The sequence below is a fragment of the Macaca thibetana genome, chromosome 7 (assembly GCF_024542745.1).
Source record: "Macaca thibetana thibetana isolate TM-01 chromosome 7, ASM2454274v1, whole genome shotgun sequence".
NCBI classification, from domain to species: Eukaryota; Metazoa; Chordata; class Mammalia; order Primates; family Cercopithecidae; genus Macaca; species Macaca thibetana.
Window position 1 is genome coordinate 101806227 of NC_065584.1, and position 19087 is coordinate 101825313.

Sequence of the window (19087 nt, forward strand, 5' to 3'; positions counted from 1 at the left end):
TTTCCTTACCTCATGATCCACCTGTCTCGGCCTCCCAAAGTGCTGGGATTACAGGTGTGAGCCCCTGTGCTCGGCTCGGGGAGTGGAGTTTTTAAGGATAACTTGGTGGGTGGGGGAAGCCAGTGAGCCAGGAGTGCTGATTGGTCAGGGATGAAATCACAGGGAATCGCAGCTGTCTTCTTGTGCTGAGTCCTTTTTTGCGTGGAGGCCACAAGATCGGATGAACGAGTTTATTATCTGAGTGGTGCCAGCTGATCCATCCAGTGCAAGGCCTGCAAAATATCTCAAGCACTGATCTTGGGAGCAGTTTAGGGACAGTCAGAATCTTGTAGCCTTCAACTGCATGACTCCTAAACCATAATTTCTAATCTTGTGGCTAATGTTAGTCCTACAAAGGCAATCTAGTCCCCAGGCAAGAAGGATGTCTGCTTTGGGAAAGTGCTGTTACCGTCCTTGTTTAAACTATAAACCATGTTTCTCCCAAAGTTAGTTCAGCCTATGCCCAGGGACAAACAAGGATAGCTTGGAGGTTAGAAGAGGCAAGATGGAGTCAGTTAAGTTAGATCTCTTTCACTGTCTGAGTCATAATTTTGCAAAGGCGGTTTTACCTGGTCGAGTTTTGTAGATTTTGTTACAGACTGTGATCCAAAAACACTGAACCAACTCATAGTTCCATCAATTAGGCATAAATGTATTTATTTTCCCCATAGCCCCATTCATTGACTAAGTTTTATCAATTTAACTGATTTTTGTTAAGTCTCTGGAAAACAGACTATGTTCTCTCTGTGTGTGTGTGGTGGCACGGACTAGCTAAAAAGCGAAGGTATCTCTGGTTTCCCTTTTTTTTTTTTTTTTCTTTTTTGAGACAGGGTCTTACTCAGTCACCTAAGCTGGAGTACAGTGGTGCAATCTTGGTTCACTGCAACCTCTGCCTCCCCGGCTCAAGCAATCCTCCCACTTCAATCTCTCGATTAGCTGGGACCACAGGCGCAAACCGCTGCACCTACCTAATTTTTGGTAGAGACGGGGTTTCACCATGTTGCTTGCCCAGGCTAGTCTCAAACTCTTGCGCTCAAGGAATCTGCCTGCTTCAGCCTACCAAAGTGCTGGGATTACAAGCCACTGTGCCTGGCCTTCTCTGCCATTATATGAACAAAAACCTGAAAGTTTTCAATGGCCTTCCTGTTTAATATGATCACAGTACGATACTATTGTTAGAAAATCTAACCAAATTCTGGCCAGGTGTGGTGGCTCATACCTGTAATCCCAGCACTTTGGGAGGCTGAGATGGGTGGATCACTTGAGGTCAGGAGTTTGAGACCAGCCATGGCCAAAATGGTGAAACCCTGTGTCTACTAAAAATACAAAAATTAGCTGGGCGGAGTGGCACAGGTCTATTCCCAGCTACTTGGGAGGCTGAGGCAGGAGAATCGCTTGACCCAGGAGGTGGAGGTTACAGTGAGCCAAGAGCCACTGCACTTGAACCTGGGTCACGGAGCGAGACTCTGTCTCAAAAAAAGAAAAGAAAAGAAAAGAAAATCTAACCAAATCCTGTAATGCTATGATGCTCTCGTACTGGATAAGAAAAGTGTTCAAGCCAAGGAGATGCTATCCCACTGAACTCTATAAAGATAAAATCATACAGGAAAATCCCCTTCCTCTCCATGACTCCCCTCCCCTGTTAAACCCCCTTGTCAGCTCCTGGTCTCAAAACCTAGGTCTTTCGATTCTTCTCACAGTGGGTTTATCCAGTAGTTCTCATCCTAGTTGTACATTAGCCTCATCTGAGGAACTTAAAAAATACTGACGCCCAGGCCCCACCTCAGTGATTCTGATTTGATTCCTCTGGGGGGAGCCTGGTCATCTGTGTTTGAAGAATCTTCCCAAGTGAGGCTAATCTGCAGCTGAGGTTTCCAGTCATAAAGCTAACCAAAGTCAGTGCTCAATGCATGTTTCTTGAATGACTCAATGATTAAATGTGTCTTAATTGGGTAACTGTGCAGTTGTTCCAAGTGGGTGGCAGAAAGCCAGTGAGGGTGATTAGGAAGTTCTGTTCTGCAGGAGTAAGTGGCATTAACTGGTAAGGGTGCTATGTTCACAGCATTCTCTACCTGCCATCTGAGATGCATTTCTTTTCTTTTTTTTTTTTTTTTGAGACGGAGTCTCGCTCTGTCACCCAGGCTGGAGTGCAGTGGCCGGATCTCGGCTCACTGCAAGCTCCGCCTCCCGGGTTCACGCCATTCTCCTGCCTCAGCCTCCCGAGTAGCTGGGACTACAGGCGCCCGCCGCCTCGCCCGGCTAATTTTTTGCATTTTTAGTAGAGACGGGGTTTCACCGTGTTAGCCAGGATGGTCTCGATCTCCTGACCTTGTGATCCGCCCGCCTCGGCCTCCCAAAGTGCTGGGATTACAGGCGTGAGCCACCGCGCCCGGCCGAGATGCATTTCTTTTCTTTTTTTTTTTTTTTTTTTTGAGACGGAGTCTCGCTCTGTCACCCAGGCTGGAGTGCAGTGGCCGGATCTCAGCTCACTGCAAGCTCCGCCTCCCGGGTTTACGCCATTCTCCTGCCTCAGCCTCCTGAGTAGCTGGGACTACAGGTGCCCGCCACCTCGCCCGGCTAGTTTTTCGTATTTTTTTTTAGTAGAGACGGGGTTTCACCATGTTAGCCAGGATGGTCTCGATCTCCTGGCCTTGCGATCCGCCCGTCTCGGCCTCCCAAAATGCTGGGATTACAGGCTTGAGCCACCGCGCCCGGCCGTGAGATGCATTTCTGAGGTGTTGTATTTCTTTTTTATTGAAATAAAATTCACATAACCAAAAATATACTCTTAAAATGTACAGTTCAGAGGCCGGGCACAGTGGCTCATGCCTGTAATCCCAGCACTTTGGGAGGCCGAGGCCAGCGGATCACCTGAGGTTGGGAGTTTGAGACCAGCATGGTCAGCATGATGAAACCCTGTCTCTATTAAAAATACAAAAATTAGCTGGGTGTAGAAGCACACGTCTGTAATCCCAGCTACTTGGGAGGCTGAGGCATGAGAATTGCTTGAACCTGGGAGGCGGAGGTTGCAGTGAGCCAAGATTGAGCCACTATACTATACTCCAGCCTGGGTGACAGAGCGAGACTCCATCTCACAAAAAACAACAACAACAACAAAAAAACGTACAGTTCAGTGGTTTCTAGTATGCTCACAAGGTCATACAACCATTATCACTATGTTCAAAACATCTTCATCATCCCCCAAAAGAAACTCTGTATCTACGAACAGTACTCCTCATTCTCCCCTCACCCCAGCCCCTGGCAACTGCTTATCTACCATTGGTCTCTATAGATTTGCCTTTTCTGGACATTTCATAGAAAAGGAATAATATACAACATGGTCTTTGTGACTGGCTTCTTTCACTTAGCATAATTTTTTGTTTGTTTGTTTTTTGAGAAGGCATTTTGCCTTCCCAAAGTGCTGGGATTACAGGCATGAGCCCCCGCACCTGGCTTTAACAGTATTTTTGTTTACTATGTATGTATCATTAATTTAACCCCAGAGGGTTTCTGGTGAGCCCTCTTGGCCCAACCCTGAAGACCATGAGGGAGCCTGTGGTTTGGGGATGGGTCATATGTCCCTGAGCAGGGCAGCTTCCTTCTCTGGGAGAAGCTTGGTCACAGGGAGGCGACTGAAAGTAACATTGTTGGTGGATATCTTTCTATATAAAAGGTGCTGGGCTAGGATGACAGGAATAGATATGACATTATTCCATATATCAGGACTTACAATCGAGTGACAGGTATTACGACCATCATTCCAATATGAGGCAAAGTTTGATAAGAACTATAGGAGAGACTGCAAATTTAAGAGAGACAGATTAGGAACAGTAAATTCTAATTAGAAGACTTGATTACTATAGCTTTGTAGTAAGTTTTGGAATTGAGAAATGTTAGTCTTGCAGCTTTGTTTTTTTTCCCTCGAGATTGTTTTGGCTATTCTGGGTCCCTTGCATTTTTTTTTTTTTTTGAGATGGAGTCTTGTTCTGTCGCCTAGGCTGGAGTGCAGTGGCGTGATCTCGGCTCGCTGCAAGCTCCGCCTCCTGGGTTCATGCCATTCTTCTGCCTCAGCCTCCTGAGTAGCTGGGACTACAGGCACCGCCACCACGCCCGGCTAATTTTTTGTATTTTTAGTAGAGACGGGGTTTCACCATGTTGGCCAGGATGGACTCAATCTCCTGACCTCGTGATCTGCCTGCCTCGGCCTCCCAAAGTGCTGGGAATACAAGCGTGAGCCACTGCGCTGGGCCTCCGTATGAATTTTAGTATCAACTTGTCAATTTCTGCGAAAAGTGCAGCTGGAATTTCGACAGAGATTGTATTGAATCTGTACATCAATTTGTGGTGTACTGGCATCTTAACGATACAAGTCTTCCAACCTATGAACAGGGGATAATTTTCCATCTATTTAAATCTTTAATTTTTTTGATGATGTTTTGTAGTATTCAATGTACAGCTCTTGTATTTCTTTTTTTTTTCTTTTTTCTTTTTCTTTTTTGAGACAAATCTCTCTCTCTGTTGCCCAGGCAGGAGTGCAGTGGCATGATCTCAGCTCACTGCAACCTCCGTCTTCCGGGTTCAAGCGATTGTCCTGCCTTAGCCTCCTGAGTAGATGCAATTACATGTGCCAGCCACCACGTCCGGCAACTCTGTGTATTTTTAGTAGAGACAGGGTTTCACCATGTTGGTCAGGCTGGTCCTGAACTCCTGACCTCAGGTGATCCACCCACATCAGCCTCCCAAAGTGCTGGGATAACAGGCATGAGCCACCATGCCCGGCCAGGTCTTGTATTTCTTTTGTTAAATTTATTCCTATTTTATTCTTTTTAATCCTATTGTAAATGGGCTTTTTAAAAATTACATTTTTGAATTATTTCTAGTGTAAGAAATACAACTGATTTTTGTATATTAATTGTGTATCCTGCAACCTTGCTTAGCTCATTTGTTATCTTTAATAGTTGAGTGTTTGTGTTTGTGTGTGTGTGTATGTGGATTCTTTAGGGCTTTTTATACACAAGATCATGCCATCTGCAAATAGAGATAGAGATAGTTTTACCTCCTCCTTTCCAATGAGAATGTGTTTTTTGTTTCTTGCCTAATTGTCCTGGCTGGAATCTACAGCACAGTGATGAAATAGAAGTGATGAGAGCAGACCACCATGTCCCATTCCTGAGCTTAGGGGTAACATTCAGTTTTTCACTAGTAAGCATGATAGTAGCTATGGGTTTTTAATATATATATATATATATATTTTTTTTTTTTTTTTTGAGACAGAGTCTTACTCTGTCACCCAGGCTAGAGAGCAGGGGTGCAATCTTGGCTCATAGCAACTGCCACCTCCCAGATTCAAGTGATTTTCATGCCTCAGCCTCCCAAGTAGCTGGGATTGCAGGTGTGCACCACCATGCCTGGTTACTTTTTGTATTTTCAGTAGGGACCAGGTTACACCATGTTGGTCAGGCTGGTCTTGAACTGCTGATCTCAGGTGATCTGCCCGCCTACGCCTCTCAGAGTGTTGGGATTGCAGGTGTGAGCCACTGTGCCTGGCAGTTTTTCATAGATTTTTAAAAATCAGGTTGAGGAAGCTCCCTTTTACTTCTAGTGTGTTGAGTGTTTTATCACAAAGAGGTGTTGGATGTTATTAAATGCTTTTTCTGTGATTATTCAGTCGATCCTATATGTCTTTTCCCCTTCCCCTGCTGCCCAGGCTGGAGCTCAGCGGCACGATCTCAGCTCACTGCAAGTTCCGCCTCTGGGTTCACGCCATTCTCCTGCCTCGGCCTCCCAAGTAGCTGGGACTACAGGCACCCACCACCATGCCCAGCTAATTTTTTTTGTACTTTTAGTAGAGACAGGGTTTCACCGTGTTAGCCAGGATGCTCTCAATCTCCTGACCTTGTGATCTGCCCGCCTCGGCCTCCCAAAGTGCTGGGATTACAGGCTTGAGCCACCGCGCCCTCCCCCCCGCTTCTGAATATTTTAAGAAAGGCATCTTGCCAGTGGACTCTAGTCCCAACTTAGGTCTCAACACAGCTAGTAGGGGAGATATGTGACTGTTCTTTTTTGTTTGTTGGCTAGTCTGACTTAAACACTTATTACTATTACTATTGTTATTATTTTTTGAGTCAGCGTCTCGCTCTGTCGCCCAGGCTGGAATGCAATGGTGTCATCTTGGCTCACTGCAGCCTCGACCTCTTGGGTTCAAGTGATCTTCCCACCTCAGCCTCCTGAGTAGCTGGGACTACAGGCATGCGCCTGGAATATTTTTCTATTTCTTTTTTTGTAGAAACAGGGTTTTGCCATGTTGCCCAGGCAGGTCTTGAATTCTTGAGCTTAAGTGATCTGCCTGCCTCGGCCTCCCAAAGTGTTGGCATTACAGGCGTGAGCCGCCGCTCCCGGTCTGAAGCACTATTAATTATTATTATTATTATTATTATTATTATTTTGAGACGGAGTCTCACTCTGTCACCCAGGCTGGAGTGCAGTGGCGCGATCTCGGCTCACTAGGACCTCTGCCGCCTGGGTTCAAGCCATTCTCCTGCCTCAGCCTCCCAAATAGCTGAGATTACAGGTGCCTGCCACTGTGCCTGGCTAATTTTTGTGTTTTTAGTGGAGACGGGGTTTCACCATCTTGGCCAGACTGGTCTTGAACTCCTGACCTCAGGTGATCCACAAGCCTTGGCCTCGCAAAGTGCTGGGATTACAGGCGTGAGCCACCGCGCCTGGCCAAAACACTATTATTAAAAATCACTTATTTGTAAACAGGTAATATTTGCACATGATAAGTACAAATCATTTAGTAAAAAGTCAACGGTGACAGGCTTGCTCTGTTTTATTCCCTTTCCACAAACAGGTGCCCATTTCCTCGCATTTTGTCTATGGTGACTTTCTTGCAACAAAGGCAGAGATGAATAGTTGCTACAGAGACTTAGGGCCTACGTATCAGAAAACATTTTCTATTAGTCCTTTACAGAAACGTTCGCTGATTTTTTTTTTTTTTTTTTAAGTATTTTACCATTTCAAACAATGTTGCTATGCTATCTTTGTATATATGTCATTTTGCACATGAGAGTTTCTGTAGAATGAATCTCTCTATGTGGAAATGCTAGGTCTTAAGGTGTCAGCATTTGCCGTTTTGATAGGTGTTACCAAATAGCCCTCTGCGGAAGTTGAACTAATTTATACTGTCTTCAGCGAAGCATGCTTGGACCTGTTCCCCACAGCCTCCACTAACCTTGTTAACATCTTGATACTTGCCGATCCGAGAAGGGAAACACGACGCTCATGGTAGTTTTAATTTGCATTTATCTGATTATGAATAAAGAGTTAGCATCTTTTCAAGTCTAAAAATCTTAAAAACAAAAACAAAAACAAAACTCCTCCTGAACTCTACCCGCCCAGCAGACTCAAGACTCGTGACCCGGCCGTTGGCACGACGCGGGACGCCGGTGTGGCAGTGGCGGAAGAGGCAGATATCGCGGACCACCCCCCTGCCCCCCAATTCCTTTCAAACAATTCCCTCCCAGCCGCTGAGCCCCGCCTCGAGTCCGCCTCTGGCCGGCTTGGGCGGAGCGCAAGGCCAGTGGGAGGTGCTGAGCCGCCTGATTTATTCCGGTCCCAGAGGAGAAGGCGCCAGAACCCCGCGGGGTCTGAGCAGCCCAGCGTTCCCAGTTCAGCGCCCGCGTCCTGCAGCATGCCGCGCCCCTGCCTGCTGGCCGCGCTGTGCGGAGCCCTGCTCTGCGCCCCCAGCCTCCTCGTCGCCCTGGGTGAGTGGAGCGCGCCGCCCTCTGGCCCTCGCCCCTCCTCCCCGCGCCGCTCGCAAGTTTGCCCAGCGCCCTCCCTCCACCTCCACTGTTGACAAACTTAGACAAAGCCCCGGGGACCGGGCCGGGCAGAGGGGCGGCTTCTCCCGCTGCTCCCTGGCGGGACAGGGGGACGCGCCCCTGCCGTCTCTGCGCTGAGGTTTTTGGGCTGGGACTCGGGACATGGGGTGACAGCCCTGCCGCCCCCAGGATGCGGCTTACAGATAATGACAAAGGAATTCGCTGTGTCGGGCCTCTCTTTTCCCTTGTGAAAAATCAGGCCAGGGAACTGCGTTTGACTTTCGAACCCCTTCCACCTGGGAGATTCAAGGACTCTAGTATGCATAAGTCTTCTCTGGATAACTTTGTCCTGGCAACTCCCCGCCAACTCCAATTGGCTGGACAGTTCATTGGATTTTTGCGCTCCCAATTGTCCGTGCCTGGTCACATAAGGGAAGGGCTGGGGAGTCGGTGCAGTGGATGCGGGCCGTAAGTGGGGCCCGGGAGGGGACCCAGAGGCTGCGAGGAACTTGGAAGAGGGCTGCTTGCTGATGGGAGTCTCCTGACTCCCTCCCTCCCGCGGCCTTGGCCGGCTGCTGTATCTTCCCCGGTCCTCCTCCGCCTCCCAGGAGGCCTCCGGCGCCCAGCTGGGCCCCTCGCAGGCTGGACTTGCGGATGCCCCGAGCCATTCACCGTGGAGCGCTGGGAGAGGTCAGGGCCAGGACTCTTTAGGCGGCCCCTCTATCGTTTTCTCATGGGATTGACTGAAGCAAGGCAGGTAACAGCTGAGCCCCAGCCCTACGTCCTGTGATCTGCCTGACCCTTAGGGCTAGAACTTCCAGAGTGCTCCAAGCTCCCAGGAACTTGGGAGCTCCTGGCCCTCCCCAGCCACCGTGAAAGACAGCTGGATCTTCATAGCCCCTTTCTACTCTTCTCTGTACCCCCCAACCTGAACCCTGGCCAAATGTTACTGGAAAGTCCCCGAAAGAGCAGGACTCTGAAGTCCCAAAGATGTTTTTATACAGGGTGATCTGGCCTTTTCCAGAAGGAGGCAACACCATACCTACCTTACATACAGGTAACCTGGCTGGGTAGGGTACATCTTTCACTTTCCCTTTTTCCCACTGGACCGTTTTGCCCTGGAGCAGTGTAGGGAGAGGGCCGGTGCAGTTGGGAGGTAAGAGTCCATTCCCAACCCAAGCCTCTGTCTGTGTCAGTGCTCACCCCCGCCTGCCAGGTCAGAGGAAGGATTACCTGCTATTTAAAGCCAATGACTAATAGCTCCTTGGGAGCCACTTTAAGCTCCCCAGGCCCTTGGAGGCGGAGCTCTGAGGGCAGATCGCTCATTAATGGTGTTGCTGGAGTGGGATGAACTCTCTGGGGGCTTTGGGATTCCAGGAGGACTCTCCAGCCTTGGATAGGTGACTCTGAAGGGGAGGCAAAAAGATTTCTGTGTTTTTTTTTTTTTTTTTTGAGACGGAGTCTTGGTGTGACGCCCAGCCTGGAGTGCAGTGGCACGATGTTGGCTCACTACAAGCTTCGTTCCCTGGGTTCATGCCATTCCCCTGCCTCAGCCTCCCAAGTAGCTGGGACTACAGGCCCGTGCTACCACACCCGGCTAAGTTTTTGTATTTTTAGTAGAGACAGGGTTTCACCGTGTTAGCCAGGATGGTCTCAATCTCCTGACCTCATGATCCGCCCGCCTCAGCCTCCCAAAGTGTTGGGATTACAAGCGAGAGCCACCGCGCCTGGCCAAGGCAAAAAGATTTCTCATGTCTTGCTCCAAATGACAGATTTGGGTGTAGGGTCTCAGGCAGCCCTTCTGGGATGCTGAGGTCGGCTAGAGGACCCTTGTTGGGCCCAGCCAACCCTCCAGAGTCAAGGGATTGAGGACAGGCCCTCCTGTTCCTCCTCTTGTGTTCTCCACCACTGAGGCTGATGGTGCACATCTGTCATATAGGTTCCCATTCAGAAGCCCTGGTGGCCTCTGCAGCCCTTGCCCCCTGGTGGTTCTGAAATCACCCTTTTCACTCCTCTGCCCTGACTTCCTCTCTCACCACGCTCTCCACCTTCACCCTCTTCGGTGGGATTTCTGCATTTCAGCCAGAGGGTCCTGTCTGCAGCTACCAGATGCTCCCCACCCTAGGGGAGCTCAGCGGCATGTCTGCACTTGGACCTTTTCAACCTTCTTCCTCCCACAATTGGAACTGACTTTCCCATGCCCATCTCACACTTGAGAATCTCTGTTTCTTGTTTCTTGTTTTTTGTTTTTTTATTGTTCCCCCCTGGTGGACAATGGTGAGGAGGGTGAAGGAAGGTTAAAAGCCACTGCTCTGCAGGATGAAAAACTAAACTTGTCATTCTTCAGATCCCTCCCAGTCTGGCCCCAGCCTACCCTTCCAGCTGCATCTAACTGTGCTCCAACATACCACACCCTCTGTGCGCCTGCTTTTCTTGGAACGTTCTTTCCTCATTGCCCAGTCTGGCACCCCCCCTTACTTTGTCTTCTAGACCCAGCTCGAATATTCCCTCCTCTGGGAAACTTCCATCTCCCCAGCAGAAATCCTGCCTCCAGTGACGGTTCATGCAGGCTTCTGGAGCGTTGGGCAATGTTCCTCATCTGTGGACTTGCTGGCCTCTTTCCCGTTGGCTTCTTGAGGCCTGAGCTGCATCTGATTTCTCTGTCTCAGGGGCCCAGCATGGTCATTGGCCCTCTCAGTGTTTCCTGGATGATCATTGTGCTGTTCCTGAGTCAGGGCTGCCGCTGGAGGTGACATCTGTGACTCCGACCTATGCCTGAATTGGTGGGCAGAACCTGCTCGGTGGGCCAGAACAATGCTTCCTTCCACTGCCCCTGCCTTAAAGTCCTCATAGGCCTCCTTTGCAATCAGACTGCTGCCAAGAGACCTGCCCTGGACCTTGCCTGCCTCTCCAGACCCCAGCTGCCAGCTCTTCTGCCAGTGGGCAGTGGTCCCCAGCACCATTCCCATTGTCAGCCAGCACTTTTCTGGACACTCCCAGGCCACTTGGAAAGCTGGGCACTTCCCTTATGTGGGCTGATTCGCCTAGACGTGGACTTCCTTGGCTCTAGGCTGACTCAGGCTCCATCCAGCAGCAGACTGGGGAAGAGGGAGAGGAAGAGATAATGGGCTGAGTTTGAGTGGAGGGTCCTTTTGGGCTGGGCCCATCTGCTACTTCTCATCTCTGTCCCCAGCTCCTTCCTGATCACCTGCTCATCTTACCTGTCTCTGTCCCCAGATATCTGTTCCAAAAACCCCTGCCACAATGGTGGTTTATGCAAGGAGATTTCCCAAGAAGTGCGAGGGGACGTCTTCCCCTCATACACCTGTACGTGCCTTGAGGGCTACGCGGGCAGCCACTGTGAGATGAGTGAGTATCTGGGGGTGCTTGTTGCCTGTTTCTGGCAGTAGACCCTGAGCCACAGCCCTGGTGGCATAGGCCATGTGCTGGCCTTAGTCCCTCCCTGCCGTCCCCACCCCAGTGGAGGTGTCAAGGCCTCCTCTGGGGAGATGAAGAGAGAGAGACAGAGCCTCAGTTAGACCAAGGGGGTAAAAGGGTCCTGTTGTTTCTTCCTTCTCTCTGCCTGGCCCTCTGTCCTGAGACTGCTGGCCAGGCCTGACGCTGCTGCAGAGGAGTGAGGGCTTGTGGTCACCCTGGAGGTTGTGGGAGTGCTGTTTCTTGAGTCACCATGAGCTAGATACACAGCATTAGGGTTAAGTTGTGAGGATTTTTCTACCTAAGAGGGGAAAACAAACACATTCTTAGTCTTTTGGGGCCCAGGAACTCAGTAAATCAGGCTTGGTTTCAGAGTCTGACAGTTCCTGGCCCAAGTTTGACCTGCGGCCTCATCACAGAGCTCGGGGGGAGGAGGGAGACGTCTGGGCCAGCTGAGCCATCCCCTCGAGGTCAGGTGGTCAGAGGCCCTGCGTGCCGAGAGGGGCCTTGTGTGACCTGCCTGGTTATCCACTTGGCCACAGAATGGCCCTAGGTGGGGTGCCAACAGCAGTTCCCCTGCTGTCCTCCCTCCAGGCCCAGCTGGAGTCCCTTCCACTCAGTGCTCCCGCCCCACCAGGACTCCTCATGGGGTAGGCGGGTCGCCCACATGCGGGCCCGGGGATGGGTGGAGTGGGAGTCCTAGGTTTCTGAATCTAGCAGGTCAGTCGCTGAGCATCTTGGGTAGGGGGCGGGGGACATCTTGCCCTCCTTCAGGGAGATGTGGGGATGGGTTCTGAGGTTTGCTGGCCTCCAGAAGGAGGGGGCAGGTGGCTTGAGCCAGCTGGGTGTGAGCAGGAGCCCTGGGAGAGAGCAGGTCAAGTGTGTAGGATGCCTTTTACCTCCCAAGTGGCCCTGGGGCCTATGCCTTGGGCCCTGGCCTGAGGCCAGATGTGTTTGAGATCTGGGTGGAAGGGTGTATATATGGTTTGGGGGATGGGTTGCTAAGGCAATCAGAGCCCTGGTGGGGCCGGGTGGGGCCACTAACGAGTGTCCTGGGAGCTGAGGTAACTGTGGGTATGCCTGAGTTGGAATTACCCACCCTCACTTCTAGCTTCTGGGCCTGAGATCTGCCCCAGGCTGGACATGGCTGCACCCAGGAAGAAGGCAGGGGTGACCACACAGCGGAGGAAGCCCTCAGAGGGCCCTTCGTAGCTCTTCCTTGCCTTTTATGTGGTATGTTTCCTTAGAGCCAACAAGGGCCCTGTGGGCCCAAAGAATGCACATTGGACTCCTTCAGGGTGTGAGTATGGTGGGGTATAGGGATTGTCCTGGAGGCAGACTGGGGTCAAATCTCAGCCACTGGCCGAGCTCTGGTCTCGGGGCTCTGGCCTCACTTTGCGCGTTCCCCTCCCTGCCAGAGTGCGCTAACACCGAGCTCGTCTGAGCCTGTGATGCTGGAGGAAGAATAGATCTGTCTGTGGGTTCTCTGCTTGGCAGCTGGAAGGCCCAGGGATACGCTGGGGGATCCCCAGGTGATGAGAGAAGCTTGGCCTGTAGGTGGGCCTCGTAGCTGTCCTGGGTTCCTGGGACCGCACTGCTGGAGTGATGGTGAGGGGGATGGGGCCTCGGCCAAGGGCATGTTCACAGATGGCTAGGTGAGGGCCCACAGGTGGAAGGCACAAAGAGGGAAAGCAGAATGGCATTTGTGCCCCACCTGGAGAACTCCTACTAGTGGGAGTTCTAGAAAACTCCAGGCAGATTAGCTTCTTTCTTTGTTTTTTGTTTTTTGTTTTTTTTTGAGACGGAGTCTCGCTCTGTCACCCAGGCTGTAGTGCAGTGGCCGGATCTCAGCTGACTGCAAGCTCCGCCTCCCGGGTTCACGCCATTCTCCTGCCTCAGCCTCCTGAGTAGCTGGGACTACAGGCGCCTGCCACCTCGCCCGGCTAGTTTTTTGTATTTTTTTTAGTAGAGACGGGGTTTCACCGGGTTAACCAGGATGGTCTCGATCTCCTGACCTCATGATCTGCCCGTCTCGGCCTCCCAAAGTGCTGGGATTACAGGCTTGAGCCACTGCGCCCGGCCTGGCTTCTTTCTTTGTGTGCAGTGCTGGTCCTGTTCATTGCCAACCAAGGTAACCCTTCTCCCAAAGCCACCCTTCTGAGGAAGCCAGGGGCTGGCTGAGGATGGCGTCCCTTCCTGGTGGGGGGGGGCACTGAGGAAGAGGGGGTCACACTGGTATTCTGTGCACCAGACTAACTGCTTCCAGATGCCCTATATGAACGTGGCCACCTCCCACAGCCTGGAGGGGGACTCTATTTTCCATGAGTGCCAATCACGGCCATCCCCAGAGTGCTACCCTGGCTGGGATCCTCTGGCAGCCCTGGGTCCTGGCCTCCCATGACTCTGCCCAACCCCCTTGCCCTCACCACTCCCAGCCACACACCTTTTCTTGGCAGCTTGTCCTGGGCATTGCCTTCATTGTCTCTTTGTGGTCTTTGTTCTGAGAGAGGCTCTGAGGTTCTCCCCGGCCCTGGGGCCTAGGCAGAGGCCACTGAGTCTTATTTTCTTGTCCGTTGGGTCCCAGCTGGGCCCAGGAACCTGCTGGGATAGCCACCTGACTGCCACCTCCCTCCCCTCAGAGTGTGTCGAGCCGCTGGGCATGGAGAATGGGAACATTGCCAACTCACAGATCACCGCCTCATCTGTGCGTGTGACCTTCTTGGGTTTGCAGCATTGGGTCCCGGAGCTGGCCCGCCTGAACCGCGCAGGCATGGTCAATGCCTGGACACCCAGCAGCAATGATGATAACCCCTGGATCCAGGTATGCCTGGGGATGGCCCTGGGGCGGAGTGATGGAGAGAAGGCTCGATGAATGTTCCTGCATTTGGGGGTTACCATGGGAGGGTTCGTCACTGGAGTTCAGGTGGCAAGGTAGCAAGTTCCCACAGGTGAAGTGTCTGTAAGTGGATGGCATCCCTGGGGGAACCCGGTATGGGGTTAGGGTGAAGGGGGAGCGGGCCCCAGGCTGTGGAGGGCTGTGGGTACTCGATGAGGCCTCTAGAGGCCGGGGCAGAAGAAGCAGGCGCTTTGTGCGGGTGGTGTGCTCAGCTGCCCCTTCTTTGCTGCCGTTGTTGGGTTTTTCCCCCATCCAGTGCGGAGAGTGAAGGGACGGGTCTGCTTGGATCTTGAGTGGAAAGAACCCAGGAGATAAGGGTGCCATCTCCCCTGCCCTGTGTCCAGGTGAACCTGCTGCGGAGGATGTGGGTAACAGGTGTGGTGACGCAGGGTGCTAGCCGCTTGGCTAGTCATGAGTACCTGAAGGCCTTCAAGGTGGCCTACAGCCTTAATGGACATGAATTCAATTTCATCCATGATGTTAATGAAAAACACAAGGTAGGTCTTGTTGGGGCCTGAAAGAGGGGCTGTGGTCCATACCCCCTAAGGTTCTAGCATTGACTGAGGACCCCCAGTGAGTCCAGAGAACCCTGGGTGATTGGCCATGACATGGGTCTTCGGGTGCATCTTGGCTTCTAGAAATTGGGAAACCCAGACTGTGTCCATGTTCTGTGGTTTACAAGCAATAGTCCCACTTTAGAGATGAGACTAGTGAGACCCAAAATGGTACAGTGACCTGTTGAGGGTGGTAGTGGTGGTGGAGCTGGGTTTCATTCTGAGCCTTTAGGGGTACATGTACAGTTGTGTAGGCTGTACACTGCTCAAGGACATCATTACTAAGCAGGCACCATTCACAGTACAGGCATTATACATTTGTGGAACTCTGTCAGAAAATTGTCATAATAAACTATTTGAGAAAGGAGTGCCTTTTCCTAATTTGCAAAGAGGCACCCTGTAGGTTACAGGTGACCCTGTGTCAACTATAGGGGTTTATGCCCAGGCTCCATGATGATTAAGGAAAGTGAGAGGAGAATCTGTGTGGAGGGGTACGGAGTGACCAAAGGAGAGGCTGCTATGTGAGCCCCTGCTGGCTCTTCCAAGTCCTCTTCACCCTTCCAGCCCCACCTCTGCCTCCCAGGTCTGAAAAGGAAGATGATGTAACCCCAGGGAGGGGGACTGCCCAGATGGACCTCCCTCCCCCAGTCTTGTCCCTTCCCTTCTAGGAGTTTGCGGGTAACTGGAACAAAAATGCGGTGCATGTCAACCTGTTTGAGACCCCTGTGGAGGCTCAGTATGTGAGGTTGTACCCCACGAGCTGCCACACGGCCTGTACTCTGCGCTTTGAGCTACTGGGCTGTGAGTTGGACGGTGAGTGCTGGGGGTGCTGGTAGGGGGGTGCCGGTAGGGGGGCACCGTGGGCCAGTCCTAGGAGGTGGCCCTCCCTGCTGCCTCTTTTCTCAGCCAAACTGAGCTGGGTAGGGCAGCAACAAGGCCCGGGGACCAGGCTTCACTCAGGAAACGCACTCTAGGGACTCACCTGGTCATAGCAGTCCCACCCAGGTGTTTGCTGTCGGCCAACCCATGACCCAGGGCGTTCTGGTTGATAGAGAAAAAGACTTCGATTTTCAAAGTATTTTCACTTCTTCTGGTTGGCTCCTGTCCTGTAGCTTCTAGAACATGTAGCGTTAGGTGTGTTTGGCAGATGTCAGCTTTACGAGGGCAGATAATTTGTCTGTTTTGTTTGCTTCGGTATTCCCAGTGCCTAGAATGGTGTCTGGTTTATAGGCACTCAATAAACACTTGATGAATGAGTGAATGAATGAATGAGGGGCGTGGGGCCCCGATGAATGATTTATTAAGGGTACACATCTGGTAGGTATTAAGACTTGGTCTAGATCTCTGGGCTCCCGGCCCCACCCATCCAGAGCTTTCCTTGCCAAACTCTTAGAGTCTGCACTCCAGAGAAACACAGGGGCTTCTTGGACCATGGGGCTTGGAGCTGGTGCTTCCTGCTGCCTTTTCCAGATATTCCCAAAGAGGTTTCCAAAGAAATTCCCCAGATGGAGAGCTGGGGGGGGACCAGAAAGGGACAGCTTTCTGCAGACCCAGGAGACAGCCTTGGCGAGGTTAGGGTGCAGGGTTTGGGCTGACAGACGTTGATTGCCTCAGCGCAGCTCAATTCAGCTTTCCTTTTTGAGGGCTGGGTATTTCTCTCTCTTTGCAGCCACAGTGCCACCTGCTGGCCGTCAGTGGAACTGTAAGACTCGCTAAGCGGAGCTGCAGAGTGGAGGTTCTTATCTTACCCACTGGCATTTTTATCTTACCCAGACCTGCCCTCCTGCGCCCCCTCTTTCCCCTCTGTGACACCTCTTCCTGTTGTCTCATTTCAGACACCACCCAAATACCCCTCAGAGCTGAGTTCAGTGCCTGGCTGGGTTTAGTGTTTTTAGTGTGAACTTGAGTAGGTATGCTTCCTCCACCAGGGGGCCTTTTGAGCCTTACTGTTTCAGTGGGGCGTCTAAGACTGCCTTCTGCTAGAAGGAAATGTAGCCTACTGGGAAAGGACAGAGCCAGGTCTGTGTACCTCTCCCTGGAGTCCCTGCCACTTGCTGTTTTGGCTTGAAGCCTTTGGCCATTAAAGTTGCCTGGATCCAGGCATGACTGGCCCCTGCTCAGGGCCAAAAGAGGGTGAGCCTTGCAAACCAAGGAAGCCCAGGTACCCTGTCTGCTTCCTTCAGGGTCTGGACCACTCCTCTCCCTATAGGCCTTCCAGTCAGCTGGAGAGTGTTGGTGCATGCGTGCATATATGTGGGTGGGGCTGAGGTCTGGGGGTACCTGGGATTCCACACGGGATTCCTCTTTGCAGGCATGGTGCCTTTGGTGAATTAATTATTTAATTCAATGGATGTTTATTAAGATATTGATTAAGCCCCTCCTGGGTACTTGGCTCTAGGGAATGATTGCCTGACCTCATGGAATTTGCATTGTAGCAAGGGAGGCAGACTTGAGGCAAGGAACAGATGACAGAGAGCAGTAACAGCTCTGAAGAAAAGCTAGAGGGTGATGAGATGACCATGACTTGAGGTGAGGGGAGAGAGCAAGACAAAGACTGCTCTGTTGGGAAGGCCTTTGACTGGGGGCCTGAATGATGGAGAGCCAGCCACATGAAAAACTTAAAAAGAGCACTGCAGGCAAGGAATTGGTAAGTGCAAAGGCCCTGGGGCATGTTGAAGGATGGAAGGAAGGCCAGTGGAGCTGGATCCTAGAGACTGAGGGGCAGCTTGGTGGGTGAAGAGCCCCAGGGACCCACAGTGTCATCACCTAGGAGCTTCTTAGATATGCAGACTGAGGCTGGGTGCGGTGGCTGACACCTATAATCCCAGCACTTTGGGAGGCCGAGGCGAGTGGATCATCTGAGGTCAGGAGATCAAGACTAGCCTGGCCAACATGGCAAAACCCTGTCTCTACTAAAAAAATACAAAAATTAGCCGGGCATGATGGCGGGCACCTGTAATTCCAGCTACTAGGGAGGTGGAGGCAGGATAATTGCCTGAACCCAGTCAGGAGGCAGAGGTTGTAGTGAGCCGAGATCATGCCACTGCACTCCAGCCTGGGTGACAGAGCGAGACTGTGTCTCAAAAAAAAAAAAAAAAAAAAATTACAGACTAAAAGCCCCAGCCTACATTTGCTGAAACAGAATCTTTTTTTTTTTTTTTTTTTGAGAGACGGAGTCTCGCTCTGTCGCCCAGGCTGGAGTACAGTGGCCGGATCTCAGCTCACTGCAAGCTCCGCCTCCCGGGTTTAGCCATTCTCCTGCCTCAGCCTCCCGAGTAGCTGGGACCACAGGCGCCCGCCACTTTGCCCGGCTAGTTTTTTGTATTTTTAGTAGAGACGGGGTTTCACCGTGTTAGCCAGGATGGTCTCGATCTCCTGACCTCGTGATTCGCCCAGAATCTTTTTTAAACAAGATCCCCAGGTGATCTGGGAGAATTACTCCCCTAGTATCTTATTTTATAGATGGGGAGACTGACACCCAGAGAGAGGAAGGGACTTCCTAGAGTGATGGAGCTGACAGTTCTGCCCCTTCCCTGGTGCCCCTTCCAACTGTATTTTACCAGGAAGGCTGTCTGACTTCCTGGGGAGGCTGAGTGAGGAGGGTATGAACCGCTAGAAGCAGATGATCTGTAGAGAGGTCTGCATTGAGCACATTGTGCAGAATTGGTGTCCTCTGCAAAGCTGCCCAGGTTTTAGCCTGACTCAGGCCTCTCCTCTTCTGGGACCAAGGGACAACCAGTTCCCAGCCCAGTAGCCTCTCTTTGAGGGGGAAGGTGGTGGTTCCCTGGTGCACCACCATCAGGAGGCGATGGTCCCATCGGCAGGCATTGTCAACACACCCTGGAGGCAAATGTCTCGAGTGGTGAGGGTGCAGGTGTCCGGAGGGCAGTGACATAACTTAGTTGGCTCCCAGATTGCAGGGGGCGCTCCAGTCCCACCGTCCAGTCCTGCCTCCCTCAACTCCCCAGAGGGATAGACACTTGTGGAGTGAGGAGACACCCCCATCATTCTCTTGGGAGTTGTATCTCCTGCCCATCCCCAACTGTTCTATCCATATGCCACGTGCAGATACGAATGCAAGACAGCCCAGCACATTCCTGAGTGTTTGAGGCAGGGCTAAGTGAAACAAAGGCCAGCTTCCCGGGCCAGCCCTCACAGGCCTGTGTGACAGCATGCCCAGAACATCTGAGTGTGCGAAGGCCCTCTGGGAGACACTAAGTCAGGGGGCTTCTGGGGAATGGAAATAGAGATGTTCCTGAGCCCCAGGAGTGGTCTGAGTTCTCTAACTGCCAGCTGCTGGCGGGCAGGGGTGTTGTCCTGTTCGTCACTGGGTCGCCACC

General features: G+C 51.8%; 1 protein-coding gene across 2 annotated transcripts in view; it reads left to right on the forward strand.

The window, feature by feature from the left end:
- MFGE8 (milk fat globule EGF and factor V/VIII domain containing) overlaps positions 1–19087 on the forward strand; it is a 174892-nt gene that overhangs the window by 152206 nt on the left and 3599 nt on the right. The window contains exons 2-6 of one of the 2 annotated variants that reach the window (XM_050797682.1): positions 7674–7805; positions 11100–11231; positions 13937–14118; positions 14538–14690; positions 15416–15560. In XM_050797682.1, coding sequence (XP_050653639.1) covers positions 7733–7805; positions 11100–11231; positions 13937–14118; positions 14538–14690; positions 15416–15560 — 685 coding nt within the window. In that variant the 5' untranslated portion in view covers positions 7674–7732. Of the gene's footprint in view, positions 1–7643; positions 7806–11099; positions 11232–13936; positions 14119–14537; positions 14691–15415; positions 15561–19087 lie in introns of those variants that run through there. The other variant, XM_050797681.1, reaches the window with a different exon arrangement.